Below are 17,369 nucleotides of genomic sequence, written 5' to 3'. Positions count from 1 at the left end.
CACGGGCCTAAGGTGCCATCGGGGTGCCGTCCTTTGGGTACCGGGGACGGGGTGTCGGTGTGCGTGTGTGCATCCATCCGCCTGTGCGGGTGCTGCGCGGGCGTGTGCCCGCGTGCCGGAGCACGGCGTGCTGCTGCCGCTGTGCACCATTACCGGCCGCTGCCGGTGACCGGTACCGTGCGGCGCTGCTGTGCCCCCTGAGCGCTGAAGACAGGAGCCGGTCCTTGTGTCCCCGTGTGCGTGTGCCGGGGCCCGCTGCGGGCAGCCGGATGTGAGCTCAGGTTCTGCTGCCCGTGCCGGTGAGGGCACTGGTCCGGTGCCGGTGCCGGTGCCGGTGAGGGAGGCTGCGGGTGCCTTTGCGGCTCACCGTCTCGGTGCCTTTGCGGCTCTCAGGGGGTGCAAGCGGCAGTGCAGATACCGGTGCCGAGCTCCTCCCGTGCGCACGGCGGTCACCCTGCTGGGCGGCCAGGCCGAGCGGAACTGAGCGGTGCCACTGGGCTGGGCACCGGGGTCCCCGCTCCAGCCCCGCCCGGGCCGGCGGCCCCCGTCGCCCCCGCCCGGTGCCTGCGGTCCGCGCTCCGCCGGTCTCAGCCCCTGCGGCTCCATCCCTCCGGCGCGGCCCCATCTCCGCCCGGCCCCATCCCTGCCCAGCCCCGGTGCCGGTCTTGGCGGCGGCGCGGCGCCCGGTGCGGGCCATGGCGGCGGCGGAGGCAGGCGGCGCTGCGGCGGCGGCGGGGGCCCGGCGCGGCCCGGGCAGGGAGCGGAGCTAGGCAGGAGGCGGCCCGGGATGGCCAGGATGAACGTGGCCCTACAGGAGCTTGGAAACGCCGTGAGTGCCCGGGGCAGCGGCGCGGCAGGGAGAAGGGCAAGAGGAGGGGGGACGGGGGGCACCGGCGGGGGGCTCGGCGAGGGGGACAGGAGGGGGTCGGGGCACCCGAGAGCCCCGGGGCTGGAGAACTCAAGGAGCTGGAAAGGCTGCGGGGGCTTCGGGAACCAGAGGGAGGGAGGGAGGGAGGGCGGGGGGGACTGGTGGATTACGGGGGGCGGCAAGAGCCTATGGGATGCAGGGGCTGCGTGGTGTCGGGGCTAAGGGAACTGAGTGGCTAGAGGGTCCCTGTCCCCCATGGTGGAGGAAGAAGGACCCCCTCCAAATCCCTGCCTAGGGTTGGGCAGAGGGAACTGGGGTGGTTCAGGCATGGCCCCACAAACCCCACTCCACCGAGTACAGTAATGCTGCTCATAGGGTGAACCCCAAGACAGCACCTCTGGAGGGGGCAGGGGGCCCTGTCCCCATGCGTCTCAGCCCTACAGAGGGGGTAGGAGGAACCCCAGAAATAGGCTCCTGCCTTGAGGATGCCACAGAAGATGCTGGAGAAGGGGTGCTGGCTATTGCCCAGGATGAGGACCACCCAGGAGCAGAAAGGAGCACGTTGAGGAGAGCTGGGGTGGTGGGGGGGGCCTTCAGGATGCTGAGCAATCCTTCCTAATGCCAGCACCTTCCAGGAGCCCGACCCGGTGGGGGGCTCCTGCCATCTCCTGCCAATCCCATCCTCCTGCTGCAGCCCTTGGCGATGCCCCCTCCCTATCCCAGCAGTGTGGCAGCGGGCAGAGCTGGGCATGAGGCACTCTCCTTGCTTTCCCCCCTGCCCATCATCCATCCCACCCCAGCTCCTTCCCGGCCCGTGACAGCAGCCCTGCAGGCTGGGCATTCACTTTAGTCTGCAGCACAGACTGGAGGGTGAGCTGCAACCCACCCAGGCGTTCGCTCTGAAGCCTGAGGATAGCTCACAACCAGCGGCATTGCTGATTCTCTTCCACCAAAATCTCCAGCATTTTCTTCTAGCTTATTCCCCCCTCCAATGCTGCTGGCTCAACTCCACCACCTCCCCCTTGGCTGAGTCCTCAGCAGCCCTCACGACTGGATCTGTGCAAGCTGCCTGGCAAGGCCAGGAGTACGGGGGACCCTGTCCTGCTGGCTGGTACACACTGCAGTGCCCCTTCTCCCCTTGCACACTCTTCCTGCATCCTGGTCACCCCCGGAGCTATGATGAGGCTGGAAGCACTTCCAGATGTTTCAGACCGGTGCACATCTGCATGGAAAGTTCCAGTCAGGGGAGGAGGGGTGAGACAGCAGCACTAGGAAACCGTTGCTTGGTGACGGGGACCATGTCTCCGTGGCAATGTGTCACCTGTCGGCAGGGCTGATGCCATGGCTATGCAGAGGGATGCTCCGGTGACAGCCCCCAAATCCTTCATTAGCAGCTCTCCCTGTGCTCTCCAGGGCCACGCAGGGCTGGGGACAACCTCTGAGGGAGGCCCAGGCACACTGAGGGGGGTCAGGGGCTGCCTCAGCCCGGCTGTGTACTCACTGAGCAGGCACTCGGCCCTGCCACAAGAGCCAGAGGGTGTGGCAGGGCGGGGAAGAGCTACGCCCACGCCCCTGACCCAGCCTGCTCCCTCCCTCAGCAGATGCCCAACTACAAGCGTGCCACGCTGCAGGACGAGGAGGGGCCAGAGCCCGCGGGGGATGGCAGCACCTCTCCCGACAGCGTGGAGGTGAGCTCTGCCCCGGCTCCTCCATCCTTCCCCTCTCCATCATCTCTAGCCCCCACCCTCACCCTCTGGGGCCTGCCTGCAACCAAGTGGGCAGTGGGAGCACGGTTGGGAGCCAAGCCAGACATGGCTGTCCCCAGGGATGTGCTGGGAGTCAGCCAAAATGAGGCACTGAGTGTGCCTGGACGATCGTCCTTCCTTGTGGCTTGGGGGGGCTGCCAGCACCCACCACCGGCTCGCCAGGGCTGGTGGGCAGGGATGCCCTGGTCCCCACATCCTCATACAGCCACGCCAGGCACTGGGGAGTGGGGGAAGGGAAGGGGGGCAGTGATGCTCAGCCCCCCACGGTGCGATGGCAGGTCCTGCTCCTCCTGCCCAGGTGGGGTTCCGGAAGGGGCCGGGGACGCTGCTGAGCCGCCTGGCCTCGCGCAGCCAGCTGGAGCTGGTGCTCTGCGCCGTCGCCGTCTCCCTGGCCCTGCTGCTCAGTGTCGCCGTCGTCACTCTGGCCATTCAGTACCGCAGAGGTAGGGAGACTTGGCAGCGGTGTCCCCACACCTGGGAGGACACGGGAGGATGAGGAGTGATGGGTCAGCCCAGGGTACCTGCTCCAGGTACTCTGCCCATCCTGGGGTACAGACAGGGCTTGGCCCCGCTCCGTGCCTCGGTTTCCCCCAGTACACTCGCCCAGCCCCAGGCATGCCTTCCCTGCCAGATCCCTCTCACAGCACCTGCCTGACGGATGCCTGTGTCCGGGTGGCCAGCAAGATCCTGGAGGCCTTGGATACAGAGACGGACCCGTGCCAGGACTTCTACCAGTACTCGTGCGGGGGCTGGATTAAGAGGAACCCGCTGCCCAATGGGCGCTCCAAGTGGAGCACCTTCAACAGCATCTGGGACCAGAACCAGGCCATCATGAAGCATCTCCTAGGTGGGCACCAAGGGGTCACAGACACTGAGGGGGTGACCCCTGTGTCACTGGGGCTGACCCACAGCCTCCCGCAGAAAACACCACCTTCAACTCCAGCAGCGAGGCAGAGCGGAAGACACAGCGGTACTACCTGTCCTGCCTCAAGGAGCAGAGGATAGAGGAGCTGGGCTCCCAGCCCCTTATGGAGCTCATCGACAAGGTGGGCACACACCCACACATGAGCTGAGCTGCCAGGGCTCAGGCCAGCACACCTCCTGCTTAGCTCTTTACATAACTGGGGAGGGAGCAGACCTTGGGGATGCACCCCATCCCTCCCTGAGGTGCTGGGTCTGTCTGCTGGCAGATTGGGGGATGGAACATCACTGGCTCCTGGAACCAAACCAGCTTCATGGAGGTACTCAAGAGCGTGTCAGGCACGTACCGGGCAACCCCCTTCTTCACGGTGTATGTGGGTGCAGACTCCAAGAGCTCCAACAGCAACATCATCCAGGTTGGCACCTTGGCCCCCAGGGGTGGCAGACACCAGGGGACACCAGAATGTCTATGCTGCCCCTGTCTCCCCACAGGTGGACCAGTCGGGGCTTTTCCTCCCATCCCGGGATTACTATCTGAACAAGACTGCCAACGAGAGGGTGAGGCTGGCTGCTGGGCATGCTGCCAACAGCAGTCAGGGGAAACCCGTGGCACTGGGGTGTGAGCAGCACTGGGACACACCTGGCATCTCCATCCTGCCTGTTGGGGGCCCACCCCAGGGAGGTGGGATGAGCTGTGCTTGGCACTGAGGCAGGGCTTGGGGTTCCACAGGTTCTGGCAGCGTACCTGGACTACATGGTGGAGCTGGGCACACTGCTGGGGGGCACCCCGGAGCCCACCCGCCTCCAGATGCAGCAGGTGCTGGACTTTGAAACCCAGCTGGCCAACATCACCGTGCCCCAGGCTGAGCGGCGGGATGATGAGAAGATCTACCACAAGATGAGCATCGCCGAGCTGCAGGTGGGCATGGCCCAGAGCAGCCTGGGGAGACCCTTCTGGGATATATGGGAACTTGTCCAGAGGGCACCAAGGGGTCCGTGCCCATTGCTGTCCTCACTTTGGGACACCCTGGGCAGCCCCATCTGCCGTGGGACATGCACTGGGTGTTGAAGAGCAGTGCCCATCCCCCCAGTTGTTACCATTTGGGGGAAGCTGCCACCTCGTATTGTGGGGTCCAGGGGTCCCCTCCTTGTCCTGCAGCATTAAGAGCATTAAGGGTGCAGAGAAGGATCTGGAGTGGTGAGGGACTTTGGGTCCTTCCCAGAAAACACAGTTCCTGCCCCAGGAACCGAGCATGCTGAGCAGGATGCAGCACAGCCATGCCAAGCCCCTGGTGCCACATTCCTGTGTCCCCTCCAGGTGCTGGCCCCTGCCATTGACTGGCTGGATTACCTTTCCTACGCCCTGGCCCCACTGGAGCTGGCAGACACAGAGCCTGTGGTGGTGTATGGGGACACCTACCTTCAGCAGGTCTCTGAGCTCATCAATGACACTGACAGGAGGTGAGGCTCCTTCATATCCCTGGCTGTGCCCCCCACGGCAGGGACACATTTTGGGCTCATCAGTGTCTTGAAGTCGTAGACCGTGGTGAGCTGCAGCATCTTCTCTACCCCTGCAGCATCCTGAACAACTACCTGATCTGGAACCTGGTGCAGAAGACGGCCTCCAGCCTGGACCAGCGCTTCGAGACAGCCCAGGAGAGGCTGCTGGAGACACTCTATGGCACCAGGAAGGTAACAGAGGGCCCTGGGATGAGACCCCTCCACACTCAGCCTGGAAGCAGCCAGGACCTCCTCTGTCCTTCAGATGCCCTTGAGATGCTAAGACCTGGATGATTCAGTGGGAACTCAGGGATTATCTTTTGAGATGGGGGTTTTGCTGCTGCCTATCTCCCCTCTGACGAGGCAGAGCCAGGCTGGGTGAAGGCAGGGGAGCAGGGGAGTGGGATGAGGGTTTCACTGACCTTCATCTCGCTCCCACAGTCCTGCACACCCCGCTGGCAAACCTGCATCTCCAACACGGATGACACACTGGGCTTTGCACTGGGCTCCCTTTTCGTCAAAGCCACCTTTGACCGGGACAGCAAGGCCATTGTGAGAATACTTCTGTCCCCATCCCCTCCCTCCCCATCACCATCTGTGGGAATCCCAATTCCACCCAAGCCCCAGGGCTGGAAGGCAGGGAGCTGGAAAATGGGGCCCCTTGCTCTGGGGAGGTTGTACCCTGTCCACCCTGTCCCCACCGAGGCATTGTGGGGGGTAGGGGGCCCTCATTCCCTCCCCTCCCCAGGCTGAGGAGATGATCAGCGAGATCCGTGCAGCCTTCGAGGTATCCCTGGACCAGCTGGACTGGATGGATGAGAAGACCAGGCAGGCTGCAAAGGAGAAGGTGACCCCAGGGAGGGAAGTGGATGGGAAACCTTGCCCTATCCATGTAAGCTCCACAGTCTCACTGCTGGGGCCTCTCCCCATGCAGGCGGATGCTATCTACGACATGATTGGCTTCCCTGACTTCATTCTGGACAACAAGGAGCTGGACGATGTCTATGATGGGGTAGGGGGCACCTGGCTTGTGGGGGAGAAGCTTGGTCATGCCAAGATTGAGGGGGCCCCATTGTTGAGCGATGCCCCTGTTTGGGACATTGTGCAAAGCCACCCAAGTACTGAGTTCATCCTGGCCAGGGTGTGGGGAACCACCCCAGTGGACCTGTCCTCATCCCTCCTCTTCCTCACCAGTATGAGGTCTCTGAGGACTCCTTCTTCCAAAACATGCTCAACTTCTACAACTTCTCTGCCAAAGTGATGGCTGACCAGCTCCGGAAACCCCCCAACCGCGACCAGTAAGGGGTGGGCTTCGGTGGGAGGAGGGGAGGGAGTGATCCTCGGTGCCTGGATGGCGCTGGTTCAGTGGGGAGGAGGTCACCCTCATGGGGTAGCACAGCACAGTGGGTCACCTGTGGTAGCACAGGTCACCTGTGGTAGCTGTAGCTTATCCCCAGGCAAAGTCCTTGGTAACAGGATGGGAGCAAAAGTGTCAGCCTTGGGCAGGGCCCTGTGGTGGGCAGTGGCACAGGAGGGGGCTGGGGCTGGGGTGACAGGGACACACCCCTGCCTGTGCCCTGTCCCACCTCCCTGCCCAGGTGGAGCATGACCCCACAGACTGTCAATGCCTATTACCTGCCCACCAAGAACGGGATCGTCTTTCCTGCTGGGATCCTCCAGGCTCCCTTCTACGCCCGCAACCACCCCAAGTGAGTCTGGCACGGGGGACACCTCCTGGAGCCAGGGATTGGATCAGGGTCAGCATGCCACAGAGTCCCCCCACAGTGACAAATAAAAGCCCTGAAGGGCTTGAGTGTCTCTCAAGGTTTTACATGCTGCAGTCAAGACAGCCTGAGTCCCCTTAGGGCCACCAGTGTCCCCAACAGAAGTGATTCCCAGCTGGGTCCCAGCTGGAGTAGAGTGTCACTGAGTGTCCAGACAGAGATGGGGTGGCCGCAATTGCATCATTAACACATCCTGTGCTTACCTGGTTCTTTCCCATGGCCCCACAGAGCCCTTAATTTCGGTGGCATCGGTGTGGTGATGGGACATGAGCTGACCCATGCATTTGATGACCAAGGTGAGAGCCTACAGGCAGCGCTGGCCCTGACCCCTGTCACCTTCCTGTCCCCCCCCAGCCCCTGCCCCTGGCATGGGAAAGAGGTGCCCTGGGTGCACAGGGGTCCCGCTTTGCCATCCATTGCATCATGTGTGCTTGTGCCCCCCTGGCCACCCCCTTCTATCGTCCTGTCTCCCCAGGTGGCACCTGCCGATACCTTCCCCCGGCTTCTCTGTGCAGCTTTCGCTTCATCCGCTTGGTGAGGACAGTGTCTGCAGCCCCAGCCCCCTCTTCATCCTCCTCCCTCCCGGGCGTGGGATGGGTCCCTCTTGCATCCACTCTGCTTTGCACCCTCATCACAGCCCCGGAGCCAACATGGGGTCACTGAGGGAATTTGGGGTCACGGATCTGGGCTGGCTTAGCAAGAATGCACTGGGGGATGCCTGGGGACCCAAGTGCATGGCTGAGCCCCAGGCAGAGCCTGCCCGCAGCAGGGGCTGGGGGATACCTTCCCCCCTGGGCCTGGGCCCAAGGTACGAGGTCCCCCGGCATCCCCCGGTGCCCATTCCCCCACCGCACCCCATTCTGCTTTGGGACCCCCTGCAGCAGAGGAGCTGCAGTGGGACGGCTTCCCCTGGTCCCACCCCAACCCACAGCTCGGTCCTGCAGGACGGGAATATGACAAAGAGGGAAACCTGCGGCCGTGGTGGCAGAACTCCTCCCTGGAGGCCTTCAAGAACCGGACGGCGTGCATGACGGAGCAGTACGGCCGCTACACCGTCCACAGCGAGAAGGTCAACGGGCGGCAGACCCTGGGCGAGAACATCGCCGACAACGGCGGGCTCAAGGCAGCCTACAACGTGAGTGCCGCCATCCGGAGGGGACACGAACCCCCGTCCCTGTCTGTCCCTTCCCGGAGCTTCAGGCCGGCTCTCCCGCAGGCTTACAAGTCCTGGCTGCAGAAGAACGGGGAGGAGAAGCGCCTGCCCGCCCTGGGGCTCACCAACCACCAGCTCTTCTTCGTGGGCTTTGCGCAGGTAGGGCGGAGCAGGATGATGGGCTTCCCGTGCCTCCGTGGCTGCTCGGACCCACCCCGCAGCTCCCCATCCCGCACCGGGGGGTGCCCGGTCCCCATCCCTGAGGCTGCTCCCGCTCCGCCAGGTGTGGTGCTCCGTCCGGACACCCGAGAGCTCCCACGAAGGGCTGGTGACCGACCCGCACAGCCCCGACAAGTACCGTGTCATCGGCACCCTCAGCAACTCCCGGGACTTTGTCGAACACTTCGGCTGCCCCCTGGGCTCCCCCATGAACCCCGGCAAGCACTGTGAGGTGTGGTAGGGACGGGGAGGGTGCTGGGGGCAGAGGGGACGATACTCTGCTGTGCTCCCCCTCCCCAGACCTCAGTGGCTGCCGGAGCTGGCCACGGGCAGAGCGCAGTGCCCCTCCTGTGCTCACACTGCACACCCCCCTCTGCACCCTCCCCGGCACACACGGCCCCGCACCAGGCACCCACTGCAGCCCCATCCACGGCTTCGGGCTGGACACGGCCGGCAGAGAGGCTGTAGCACCCCCAACACGCAGTTCTGCCCCCCAGCCTTGATGTGCTTGAGTCGGGCACAGCTCAGTGGCCCCTGCGCTGCGTCCCCCCCTCAGGCGGGCAGGTCAAAGGGGTCCCGGGGAAAGCATTAGAGCCACGATCCCCCTGCTCCTGCCCCCTCAACCTGCCGGAGATGGAGGCTGGGGGCCACCCGGCTCCGCGCTTCCCTTGTCCCCTCCCACTCCAGCTTGGCTTCCCCATCCACCTCTGCTGGGACCAGCGGGCGGCAGCGGGGACTCTGGTGCCTTCAGCTGTGGGTGGCTGTCGCCGAGTCTATTTAACGATTAAAAGCAGTTTCCACTTACTCCAGCAGCTCCGGGTCCTTGGCGGTGCCGGGGCGGGGGGAGAGGGGGATCCGGACCGCTGTGGGGGGAGACTGCAGGGCTGGGCACACGTGGGCGGTGAGACACGCCGAGGGAGGGGAGCGGGGGCGGCGTGTCTGGGGGGACATTCCCCGAGTGAGGGAAGCGAGGTGTGGGGAAGAACACTGCAAGGCTGGTGGGGACCAGTCAGAGCCACGGGAGTCCCCCGCCTGCCCCGAGCCTTCACTCCGAGCTCCCGGGGCCCGCCCCGGCCGGTCCCGCCCCGCACAGCGCGGCCCCAGCCCCACGCCGGGGTGTCCCGAACTCCCGGTACCGAGACCCCGCGGGACGCTCCGAACGCGGACAGAGCCTCTCGCAAAGGCTGCTGGGAGTTGTGGTTATGCCTGCGGACGACGCAGGGCACGATAGGAGCTGTAGTTCAGCGTGAGGAATGCTGGGAGAGGTAGTTCGGTCACGTCAGGGCCGGCGCCTCACCGCGAGAGCTGGACTACATTTCCCAGCAGGAAGCGCGATAGGGCCAGGGTCCGGGCCTTGTGCGCCTCGGGGGTACGGGGGCATCGGGGCCGGGCGCGGCGGCGGGGCCGGGCCGGGACCGAGCCGGGGGCTGGGCCGGGACAGATCGGGGGACCGGACCCGGGTGGGAGCCTGGGCCAGGTCCCGGGCTGCGTCACGGGCGTTGGGCCTCGGCCCGATCCCGGGTGCGGGACTGGGCCCCGGCTGGGCCCGGGATGCAGGGTCGAGCCGGGTACCGGGCACCTGTGGGTGCTGGAGGTGAACTGCCCCCTCTGGGGCCGTGGGCAGGCTTGGCCCTGGGGCGGCAGAGCATGGGGACAAGGGCGGAGGAGCATCCCTGCCTTGGGGGCAGGGGCAATGAGACAAAGCGCTGCCTCGGGGACAGGGATCCAGGGACACCCCTGCCTTCAGAACAGGGGCAGTGGGATGTCCCTGTCATGGGTGACACGGCCCCATTCCCCAGACAACATGCTCACCTTGCAGGCGTTGTCGCCCAAGCCTGGCACCATGGACAAACACATCACTCCAGGGGAGCTGCTGTGTCTGGGCTCCAGCCTCGCCTTCTCTGGCCTCTTCTACTACCTGTACAGGAGGAAATCCAGAGTCGTGGCACGCATACAGGTAGCCCTGTCTCTTAGATGCTCTTTCCCGCCCACTGTCTCTTCCCTACTGCCCTCCACGCTTTGATTTGGGTGCACACACTCATGCCTGCAGCCTGCTCCATCCTCTGGTGACTTCATGACATGCAGATCTGAGCAAGCCACATCCTGCAGGCCAGAGGTCTCCACAGAGCCATTCTTGGCCTACTCACTGTCCTGTCCCTGCCCATGCTCACACTGAGTCCATGCTCTTCCAGGAGGCCCCAAAGCTCCAGGTCGATGACAATTTGCCAGCCCTGGTGTCTGCAGCTGAGGGGCGGTGCCTGCCTTATGTTGCCCTGGAAGGTAAGGACACCCTGTGGCTCTGCACGAGGGACAAGGGCCAGGATCTCTTTTGGCCGTGACACATCCCTTATCCTTAGGCATAGTGCTGCCAGCCCAGGCTGCACTGACCAGCCACTACCATGAGGGGCTGCAGGGCGTGATCCAGAAACTGCAGCTGAAGGAGCATCGGCTGATCTGGAACAGCTTGGCCCGGAGCTGGTGAGTGATGGGAAGGGGCTGCAGGAGGGGGCTTGCAGCAGCGAGTCCAGACGCCGTCATCTGGGGCCACGTGAGAGGCAGAAAATAACTTAGTTCAAGACTTCAGTTCCTATGCTTAGCTCAGCCCTGAGAGCTCAGAGCTTCTGTGTGTTGTGGCCAGCAGGAGCAGGGCAGTGATCATCCCCTGGTACTCAGCACTGGTGAGGCCACACCTTGAGTCCTGGGTCCAGTTCTGGGTCACTCAACTTAGGAAGGCCATTGAGCTGCTGGAGCAGGTCCAGAGAAGGGCAGCAGAGCTGGTGAAGGGCTGGAGCACATGTCTGATGAGGAGCAGCTGAGGGAGCTGGGGATGTTTAGCCTGGAGGAGACTCTGGGGTTGCCTTATTGCTCTCTCCAGCCCCCTGAAAGGAGGCTGTAGCCAGGTGGGGATCAGCCTCTTCTCTCAGGCAACCAGTGACAAGGCAAGAGGAAATGGCCTCAAGCTGTGCCAGGGGAAGTTTTGGTTAGAGATTAGGAAGAACTTCACATGGAGGATGATTAGACATTGGAATGAGCTGTCCAGGGAGCAGGAGGTTTCACCACCAGGGAGGTGGTGGAGTTGACATTCTTGGCGGTGTTTAAGGAAAGACTGGACATGGCATTTAGTGCCATGGTCTAGCTGACAGGCTGATATTCAGTCACAGGTTGAACATGATGATTTCAGAGGTCAGCCTGACTGATGCTGTGATTCTCCACACCCCAACCCTCTGTGCTTGCAGGAGTGAGAGTGAGCGGGTGCTCTCAGAGCAGATCTACACCGTCCCCTTCCTGCTGGCCTCGCCAGGCCCTGAGGCAGCCACGCAGGTGAGTGTGGACAGCCCGCTCCAAGCCGTGTGCCTGCCCCTGGAGATGGTGTACGAGCGGTTCCAGCAGCCATCCCACGGCTTCCGCGACCTGCTGGGCCAGTACCTGATCGGGGAGAAGCCCAAGGGCATCCTGGAGACGGAGGAGATGCTGCGGGTGGGGGCCGGGCTGACGGGCATCGGGGAGCTGTCCCTGCAGCCCGACGGCTCCCTGCACCTGCAGCCGCCGGCCCAGGGAGGCGAGTTTTTCCTGTGCCTGGGGGACTGGCAGACGGTGCTGTCGGAGCTGGAGTCGGCCAGCGGCCTCTGGAAGGGCGCAGCGTTGCTGTGCGCGGCGGCGGGGCTGGCCGTCCTCCTGCACGCCCTGTGCCGCGCCTACCGCCGCTCCCGCCCCGGGCAGCAGCAGGAGGACAAGGAGTTGGATGGGGAGGAGGGCGGCGACGGGGCGCCCGAGGACTCGTGCGTGGTGTGCCTGTCGCGGCCCCGCGAGTGCGTCCTCCTGGGCTGCGGCCACATCTGCTGCTGCTTCCGCTGCTTCCAAGCCCTGCCCACCCGCCTCTGCCCCATCTGCAGGGGGCCCATTGACCGCGTGGTGCCCCTCTACCAGGCCTGAGAGCACCTGGGGGTGCCCAGGGAGGGGCAGTGTGAACCGGGCCAAGCCTGGAGCCTGCAGAAATCTCAGCTGTCTCCTCACGTGCAGCTGTGCAATTCCTTTTTGGAGGGAGGGGTCTTGGTGTGCCCTTCAATCTGTTCTGGGGAGGAGGGAAATGACAGCCTCCTCATCCTCCCTTTGTCTGCCAGAAGGACCCCCCCTAAACGTGGAGGCTTGGGGAAAATCTACACAATGCCTGAGCTGAGGAGCTGAGACCCCACCCCCACACTGGGGCACTACTTTGGCTGCCAGCTATTGGACTTGTGCCTCTTTCTGAGCCATGACCTCCCAAAAGCCACGCAGGACTTCTCCCTTGTGGTTTTTTCCCAGCGTGTGGATTTATGGGGAGGATTATTAGGGCAAGACCAGGGCTGGTGGGACACAGCAGGCACAGTGGAGTGGCAGAGACCCAAACCCCCCTGACCCACTGCAGTGTTATACCTTGGTCCCACTTTTGTCCTGCCACCCCCCCAATCCGTGTGCCTACAGCCACTGCCCAGATGACACTGGGGACACCCAGGGGCTGGCTGTGATGAGTCCCTTTGCCAGCTGCTCTGTCACCAAGATGGGAGCTGTGTCCCTCTGTCACTCTCTGCAGGGAGAACAGCTTTAGGTTGCCACAGAGCCTGCCCTTGTGTCCAGCCCCACTGCACCCGGCTTTCCTGCTCACCTCCCGGACAGGACTGGGTGTGGGAATGGCTTGCAGTGGTGTGTGAGTGATAAAGCCAAGGAGCTGAGCTTGGCCTCACCTCTTCCTTCGCGCCGTTCAGCTGGGGGCTGGGTGGGTGCTGGGAGCCAAGGCTCTCCCCTTGGAGGGGTGGGCACGACTGCCTCCCCTCCTTCCTCATCCAAGGAGCTGGCCCAGGTTGACAATGGAGCCCAGGTGCATCTCCTCCAGATGCAGCCCTGGATGGGGGGTGGCAGGACACACAGGACCGTTGCCAAGGTGATTGTGCTCCTCGGGTCTCCATGGCAACTGCTCCCCTGGACTGCTCCCCATCACTGCCTGGCTGCAGTTGCCCAGGCAACCCACGGGCTCTCCTGGCTCCTGCAGCTTTGGGGCACCCAGGGTTTGGGGGTGGGGGACAGTGCTGACAGGCCACTGTCAGCCAGGCAGCAGTGTTGGGATTGGAGGGGGATGATGTGCCCTCTCCCCAGGGCAGTGGCCACAATTGCAGCTGGGCTGGGAGCTTGCCTGGGGCAAAGGTACCTTGGCAGGGTTGCCCCCAGGACTGACAAGCAGACAGGAGGCCCCAGAGGACCCAATAGGGCCTCCTGGGACCCACATGCCTTTTTGGGGTGGGGATGTGTGGGGGAGTTCTCTCCCCCCACCCCGCCTTTTTCTCAGCCCAGCCTCTTCCCTGGGCTGCAGAGTGAGCAGTGGGGCCCAGATTCCCCCTCTCACCCCCCCCAGCATCGGGCATCCCCCCGCAGCAGGAGGGATTTCGGGAAGGAGATAAATACCAGATGGGAGAGGGCCGGGCTGCCAGGAACACACTCCCTGCATGCCAAGAGCTGCTGGCGCGAGTGGGCGCGTGGGCCGGGGAGGGCGGGGGGTGCCCCTGCTCCCCGACACTGCTCACCTCGTTCTCCAGGGCCCAGCAGCCAGACAAGGAAGGGACAATTAGAGAGGGGTCTGCACCCCCCCACTCCCCTTTGCCCCCAGAGGTGCCCAGGGCAGAGAACACATCCCTTGTGGAGGGAGGCTGCCACCCCCCGGTGCTGGGGCACAGCCTTACTCTAGCCCCACGCGGGTCTCTGCCACTCCCGGGAGGCCACCAGCCCAGCAGTGGCCTGGCTGCAGCCCCAGCTGCCAGTCCTGCCTGGCATGGCTCCGGGCAGCAGCATGACTCACCCCCTCAGCTCACCAGCAGCCAGAGCTTGCTGTGCCAGATCCACGCTATGGGCTGGCACAGGGGCTGGCACAGGGCTGGCACAGGGGCTGCCCGGCCACGCTGCAGTGCCCACATCCCCAGACAAACCTGCTGTGTGCCCCTCATGGGTACTTGGTCAGGGGCAGGACAGTGGGGAGCTCACAGTGTCTGGGCTGAGCGCTGCCCAGCCTCCCTCCATGTCACACATCCTGTCAGCTGCCTCCTGACAGCCACAGGGTGCCCCTGTGTGCCAACCCATGCCCATGGCCTCCACCCGCTCCCCCCAGGGCTGCCAGCCCGCTCTGCCTGCCTCCCTGTCTGTTGTCATGGTGACCAGATATGTGGTGACAGGCGAGGATGGAGCCTCACACCCCAGCAGGGCTGTTTGCCCAGAAGGGTTGGCTCCCCCCCCTTCCTGCTCTTCCCCTGTCACCCCCGGGTCTCGGCAGGGGACCCTCCGTGGAGCCCCTGCCCCAGGCAGTGTGCTGGGGCTGCTCCATCTGCTCAGATGCCAGGATCACAGCTGTGTCCCAGGCAGCTCATGTGAGGAATGGGGACAGCGCCATCCTCCTTCCACCTGCCCTGACAGGGCATCTCCCAGGCTGTGCACAGAGACAGGCAAACTCATCTCAGTAATGACAACCTGTCTTTCTTCCCAGGGGGAGACACTGTCCCTCCAGGGACAGCCTGATCTTCCCACAGCAGCAGCTGCAGGAACAGCAGAAGATGAGGAGCATGCCACTCCTGCACACTTGCCCTGGGCTCACCCACAGGACAGCTGCCAAGCAGGACACCTGTCCCCCAACATCTCTGCCCTGTGGTGACAGTTTTCACCACAACCATTGTCCCACAAGGTCATTCCCAGTGCCTGTACCCAGCCCAGTGTGTGTCTCTGCTCCCCCAAAACACCTGGACTGTGGCACAGGCAGCACACAAAGTGGCATCCCCATTTGGACTGTGGCTACTGAGAGCCAGCAGCAACAGCCAAGGGTGGGCACATCCCCAGCCTTACCAGTGACATAGTCCCTGTGCTGGGATGGGGACTCAGGGAGAGCATCAGTGCCAACAGCAGGCGCTCAGTGAGGCCCCCAGTGGCTGCCTCTGCTGTGAAACAGAAGTGCCATTTCACGTTTCTTGGCAGGGCTGGAAGCAGCACAGATGGAGGCACCCGCACTGGCCTCCTGGCATGCCTTGGCAGCCCCCAGCTCTGTGGCACCAGCCCCAGGTGATAGCACTACCTCCCAGACGTGCAGCAGGGAAAGCCCTGGGTCCTGTGGCTGGTGCTTCCTGCCTCCTTTCAGCTCCCTGACATCCAGTCACTGCCTGCCAGGATACTGACCCCATTCCTGCCAGGCCTTGGACGGGATGGGAGTGCCTGGTGGTTCCCAGCTCCAGCTGCCTGAGATTCCTGAAGAGCATGGGCAGGAGGTGCTCCACCACAAGCCACTTGCACACACAGAGGGTGATTTTCCACCATAAAACCACTTGAACCATCAGTGACTGCAGGAAGAGCTCTCACCTCCATCACAGCATCTGGACTAGGCACCCGAATTCCCACAAGGGTGCGGGGCTCAGGGGCAGTATCCAGGTGTGGAGCTAGGGCATGGCAGGGCCTGGTGAGCTCCCAGCACAGCCTGAGTGTGGGCAATGTAGCACAACCTGCCCACCCCACTGCAGCTGGGAGTCTGATGCTGTGCCTCCTACCCAGCTCCACATCCACTGAGGGAGCATGGCTGGCCTCCAGCCCTTGCATCATCCCCAAGGTGTCCCAGCCCAGGGGCTGCTGCCCAGGTTTAAGGAGCCAGGGCAGGAAGAACACCCTGCTTCCCACCCCCACAGCCTCTTCTTTCCGGTGGAGTTGGCTTTGTGTTGGACAAAAGGCTGCAAAGGAAGCAAGAAAGGAGATTACGTGGCTGCTAAAAGACGAATAAGGAAGGTGGGATGAGAGCCAGGGGAAGGAGGGTGCTCATCTGGCTCACCAGGGGGGATGCTACATGCAATGGCAGGGGATGAGGGGGGTCTCTTATGCACTCCATTGCCAGCCCACTCACATCCAGGTCCTCGGTACCTTCCCCTGCTACTCAGGGATGTGTGACAAGCAGCACCCTTGGGGAACCAGAGACTAGAGCTGTCCCAAGGAGACGCAGAGCCCAGAGCCACAGCATTGCCCTGTCCCACCCACAGCCCAGCTGTGCTGGCACAAATCCAGCCCTCTTCCTGCCTGGCATGGGCAGATGGCCCTTCCCACACCCCACATCCCAGGCAGCCCCACAGAGCTGCCCCCCCCTCCACAGCCAAGTCAAGTAGCTCCTGCAGGTGTGAGGCACTGTGCAGATACAGGTGTGGGATATGTGGGGCCATTCCCAGGGTGACCCCTTTCCAGCCTCTCCCCAGCAGCCTGCCAGGCTGGAAGCCCTCCTGGAGCGCTGCACCGGTGCCACTCACATCCCACACAGCCCATCTGCTCCTCTCCTCGCTCAGCCCCGGCCCCGCGCGTGCCACGCTCTGCCTGTCCCTGCCCACGGGCAGGGCACGTGGGCTCAGCAACGGGAAAAGCAGGCCACATCTCAGCGTGGGCCTCTTGCCTATTTTCCCAGGCACTTTTCACAGGAGCAAGAGCTTTCACATGAAAAAGTTCAAGCTGGTTCCCCAGCAAAGGCATGAATAAAAGAATTGCCTTGCCAGGAGAGCAGGTACCACTGTCCTGACCTGGCTCTGGTAGGGGACAGCAGGGACCGATATTCTGCAGATCCAGACACAAAGGTAAAAGCATGGCTGAGCCTTCCCAAAATAGAAGAACCTGCCTTCCCTCATGGATCAGCACAGCTGATGCTCTTCTGCAGCACCTTTCAACAGAATCTCAGCTATGGAGATGCTGGAACAGCAAGATGTACCACAGGGCTGTCTGGAAAATGCCACTCTCACCCCCTCAAGATATTCTCACTGGGCTGTGGGCTGGCATGAATGAAGTGCCATTTCCATTCAGGGATCTGGCTTTGCTGCAACCCAGGACTCCCCCATGAGCAGCGGGACCTGGATGTGAGGGAACTGCTCCAAGACAGGATGGTCCTCTCCAACCAGCCGTAGCCACTGCTGCTGTCACCATCAGTCTGAGATCCAGGGGTCATGGCTGTAGCCACAGGTCACTCAAGAAGCACCAACTTTATCCTGAGCTTAAATAGCCCCCCAGCTGCCCCAGGTGACCTGAATGGGGGAGGTCCTGGGTGAGGCTGCTCAGAACCACCAATGCCAATTAATGCAATCACTGCCCTGGCTGTCAACAATGTAGGAGGAAAGATCCAGGGTGGATCT

General features: G+C 63.2%; 2 protein-coding genes across 5 annotated transcripts; both read left to right on the top strand.

The window, feature by feature from the left end:
• The first annotated feature begins 653 nt into the window (after window positions 1-653).
• Window positions 654-9,015, top strand: ECE2 (endothelin converting enzyme 2). 4 transcript variants are annotated; one of them, XR_011680827.1, is made up of 19 exons: window positions 654-829; window positions 2,470-2,556; window positions 2,933-3,077; window positions 3,266-3,481; window positions 3,556-3,680; window positions 3,825-3,971; window positions 4,048-4,113; window positions 4,286-4,474; window positions 4,874-5,016; window positions 5,133-5,247; window positions 5,497-5,607; window positions 5,804-5,902; window positions 5,990-6,067; window positions 6,250-6,353; window positions 6,654-6,764; window positions 7,068-7,135; window positions 7,315-7,373; window positions 7,784-7,974; window positions 8,152-8,281. XR_011680827.1 is itself a non-coding variant. In XM_071437927.1 (19 exons), the coding sequence occupies exons 1-19, from the start codon at window positions 788-790 to the stop codon at window positions 8,450-8,452; spliced, it is 2,310 nt and encodes a 769-aa protein (XP_071294028.1). In that variant the 5' UTR covers window positions 654-787; the 3' UTR covers window positions 8,453-9,015. The 4 variants fall into 4 exon arrangements, 2 of the variants coding, with proteins under 2 accessions (XP_071294028.1, XP_071294027.1); XR_011680826.1 differs by lacking the exon at window positions 8,152-8,281 and adding an exon at window positions 8,056-8,151; XM_071437927.1 differs by lacking the exon at window positions 7,315-7,373 and adding an exon at window positions 8,056-8,151 and having other exon boundaries at window positions 8,276-9,015.
• A 573-nt stretch (window positions 9,016-9,588) lies between these two features.
• LOC139595050 (mitochondrial ubiquitin ligase activator of nfkb 1-A-like) lies at window positions 9,589-12,920 on the top strand. The gene is made up of 4 exons (XM_071437930.1): window positions 9,589-10,168; window positions 10,404-10,491; window positions 10,569-10,689; window positions 11,448-12,920. Exons 1-4 carry the CDS (start codon window positions 9,905-9,907, stop codon window positions 12,142-12,144), a joined length of 1,170 nt encoding a protein of 389 aa, XP_071294031.1. The 5' UTR covers window positions 9,589-9,904; the 3' UTR covers window positions 12,145-12,920.
• Window positions 12,921-17,369: the final 4,449 nt, after the last annotated feature.

The sequence above is a fragment of the Agelaius tricolor genome, unplaced genomic scaffold (genome assembly GCF_023055355.1).
Source record: "Agelaius tricolor isolate 1412-34295 unplaced genomic scaffold, bAgeTri1.0.p SCAF_12, whole genome shotgun sequence".
NCBI lineage: Eukaryota > Metazoa > Chordata > Aves > Passeriformes > Icteridae > Agelaius > Agelaius tricolor.
The sequence above is the reverse complement of the archived record's forward strand: the minus strand, read 5'-3'. Positions and strand labels throughout refer to the sequence as shown.

What these genes read in the sequence shown, in the direction of transcription:
- LOC139595050 (XM_071437930.1), top strand. Translation starts at nt 9,905, where the DNA reads ATGAGACAAAGCGCTGCCTCGGGGACAGGGATCCAGGGACACCCCTGC. An exon ending in GAGTCGTGGCACGCATACAG is followed by an intron (nt 10,169 to 10,403) that starts GTAGCCCTGTCT and finishes ATGCTCTTCCAG; the next exon opens with GAGGCCCCAAAGCTCCAGGT. An exon ending in GCCTTATGTTGCCCTGGAAG is followed by an intron (nt 10,492 to 10,568) that starts GTAAGGACACCC and finishes CCTTATCCTTAG; the next exon opens with GCATAGTGCTGCCAGCCCAG.
- ECE2 (XM_071437926.1), top strand. Translation starts at nt 788, where the DNA reads ATGGCCAGGATGAACGTGGCCCTACAGGAGCTTGGAAACGCC. An exon ending in GGCAGGCTGCAAAGGAGAAG is followed by an intron (nt 5,903 to 5,989) that starts GTGACCCCAGGG and finishes CTCCCCATGCAG; the next exon opens with GCGGATGCTATCTACGACAT. An exon ending in TGGACGATGTCTATGATGGG is followed by an intron (nt 6,068 to 6,249) that starts GTAGGGGGCACC and finishes CTTCCTCACCAG; the next exon opens with TATGAGGTCTCTGAGGACTC.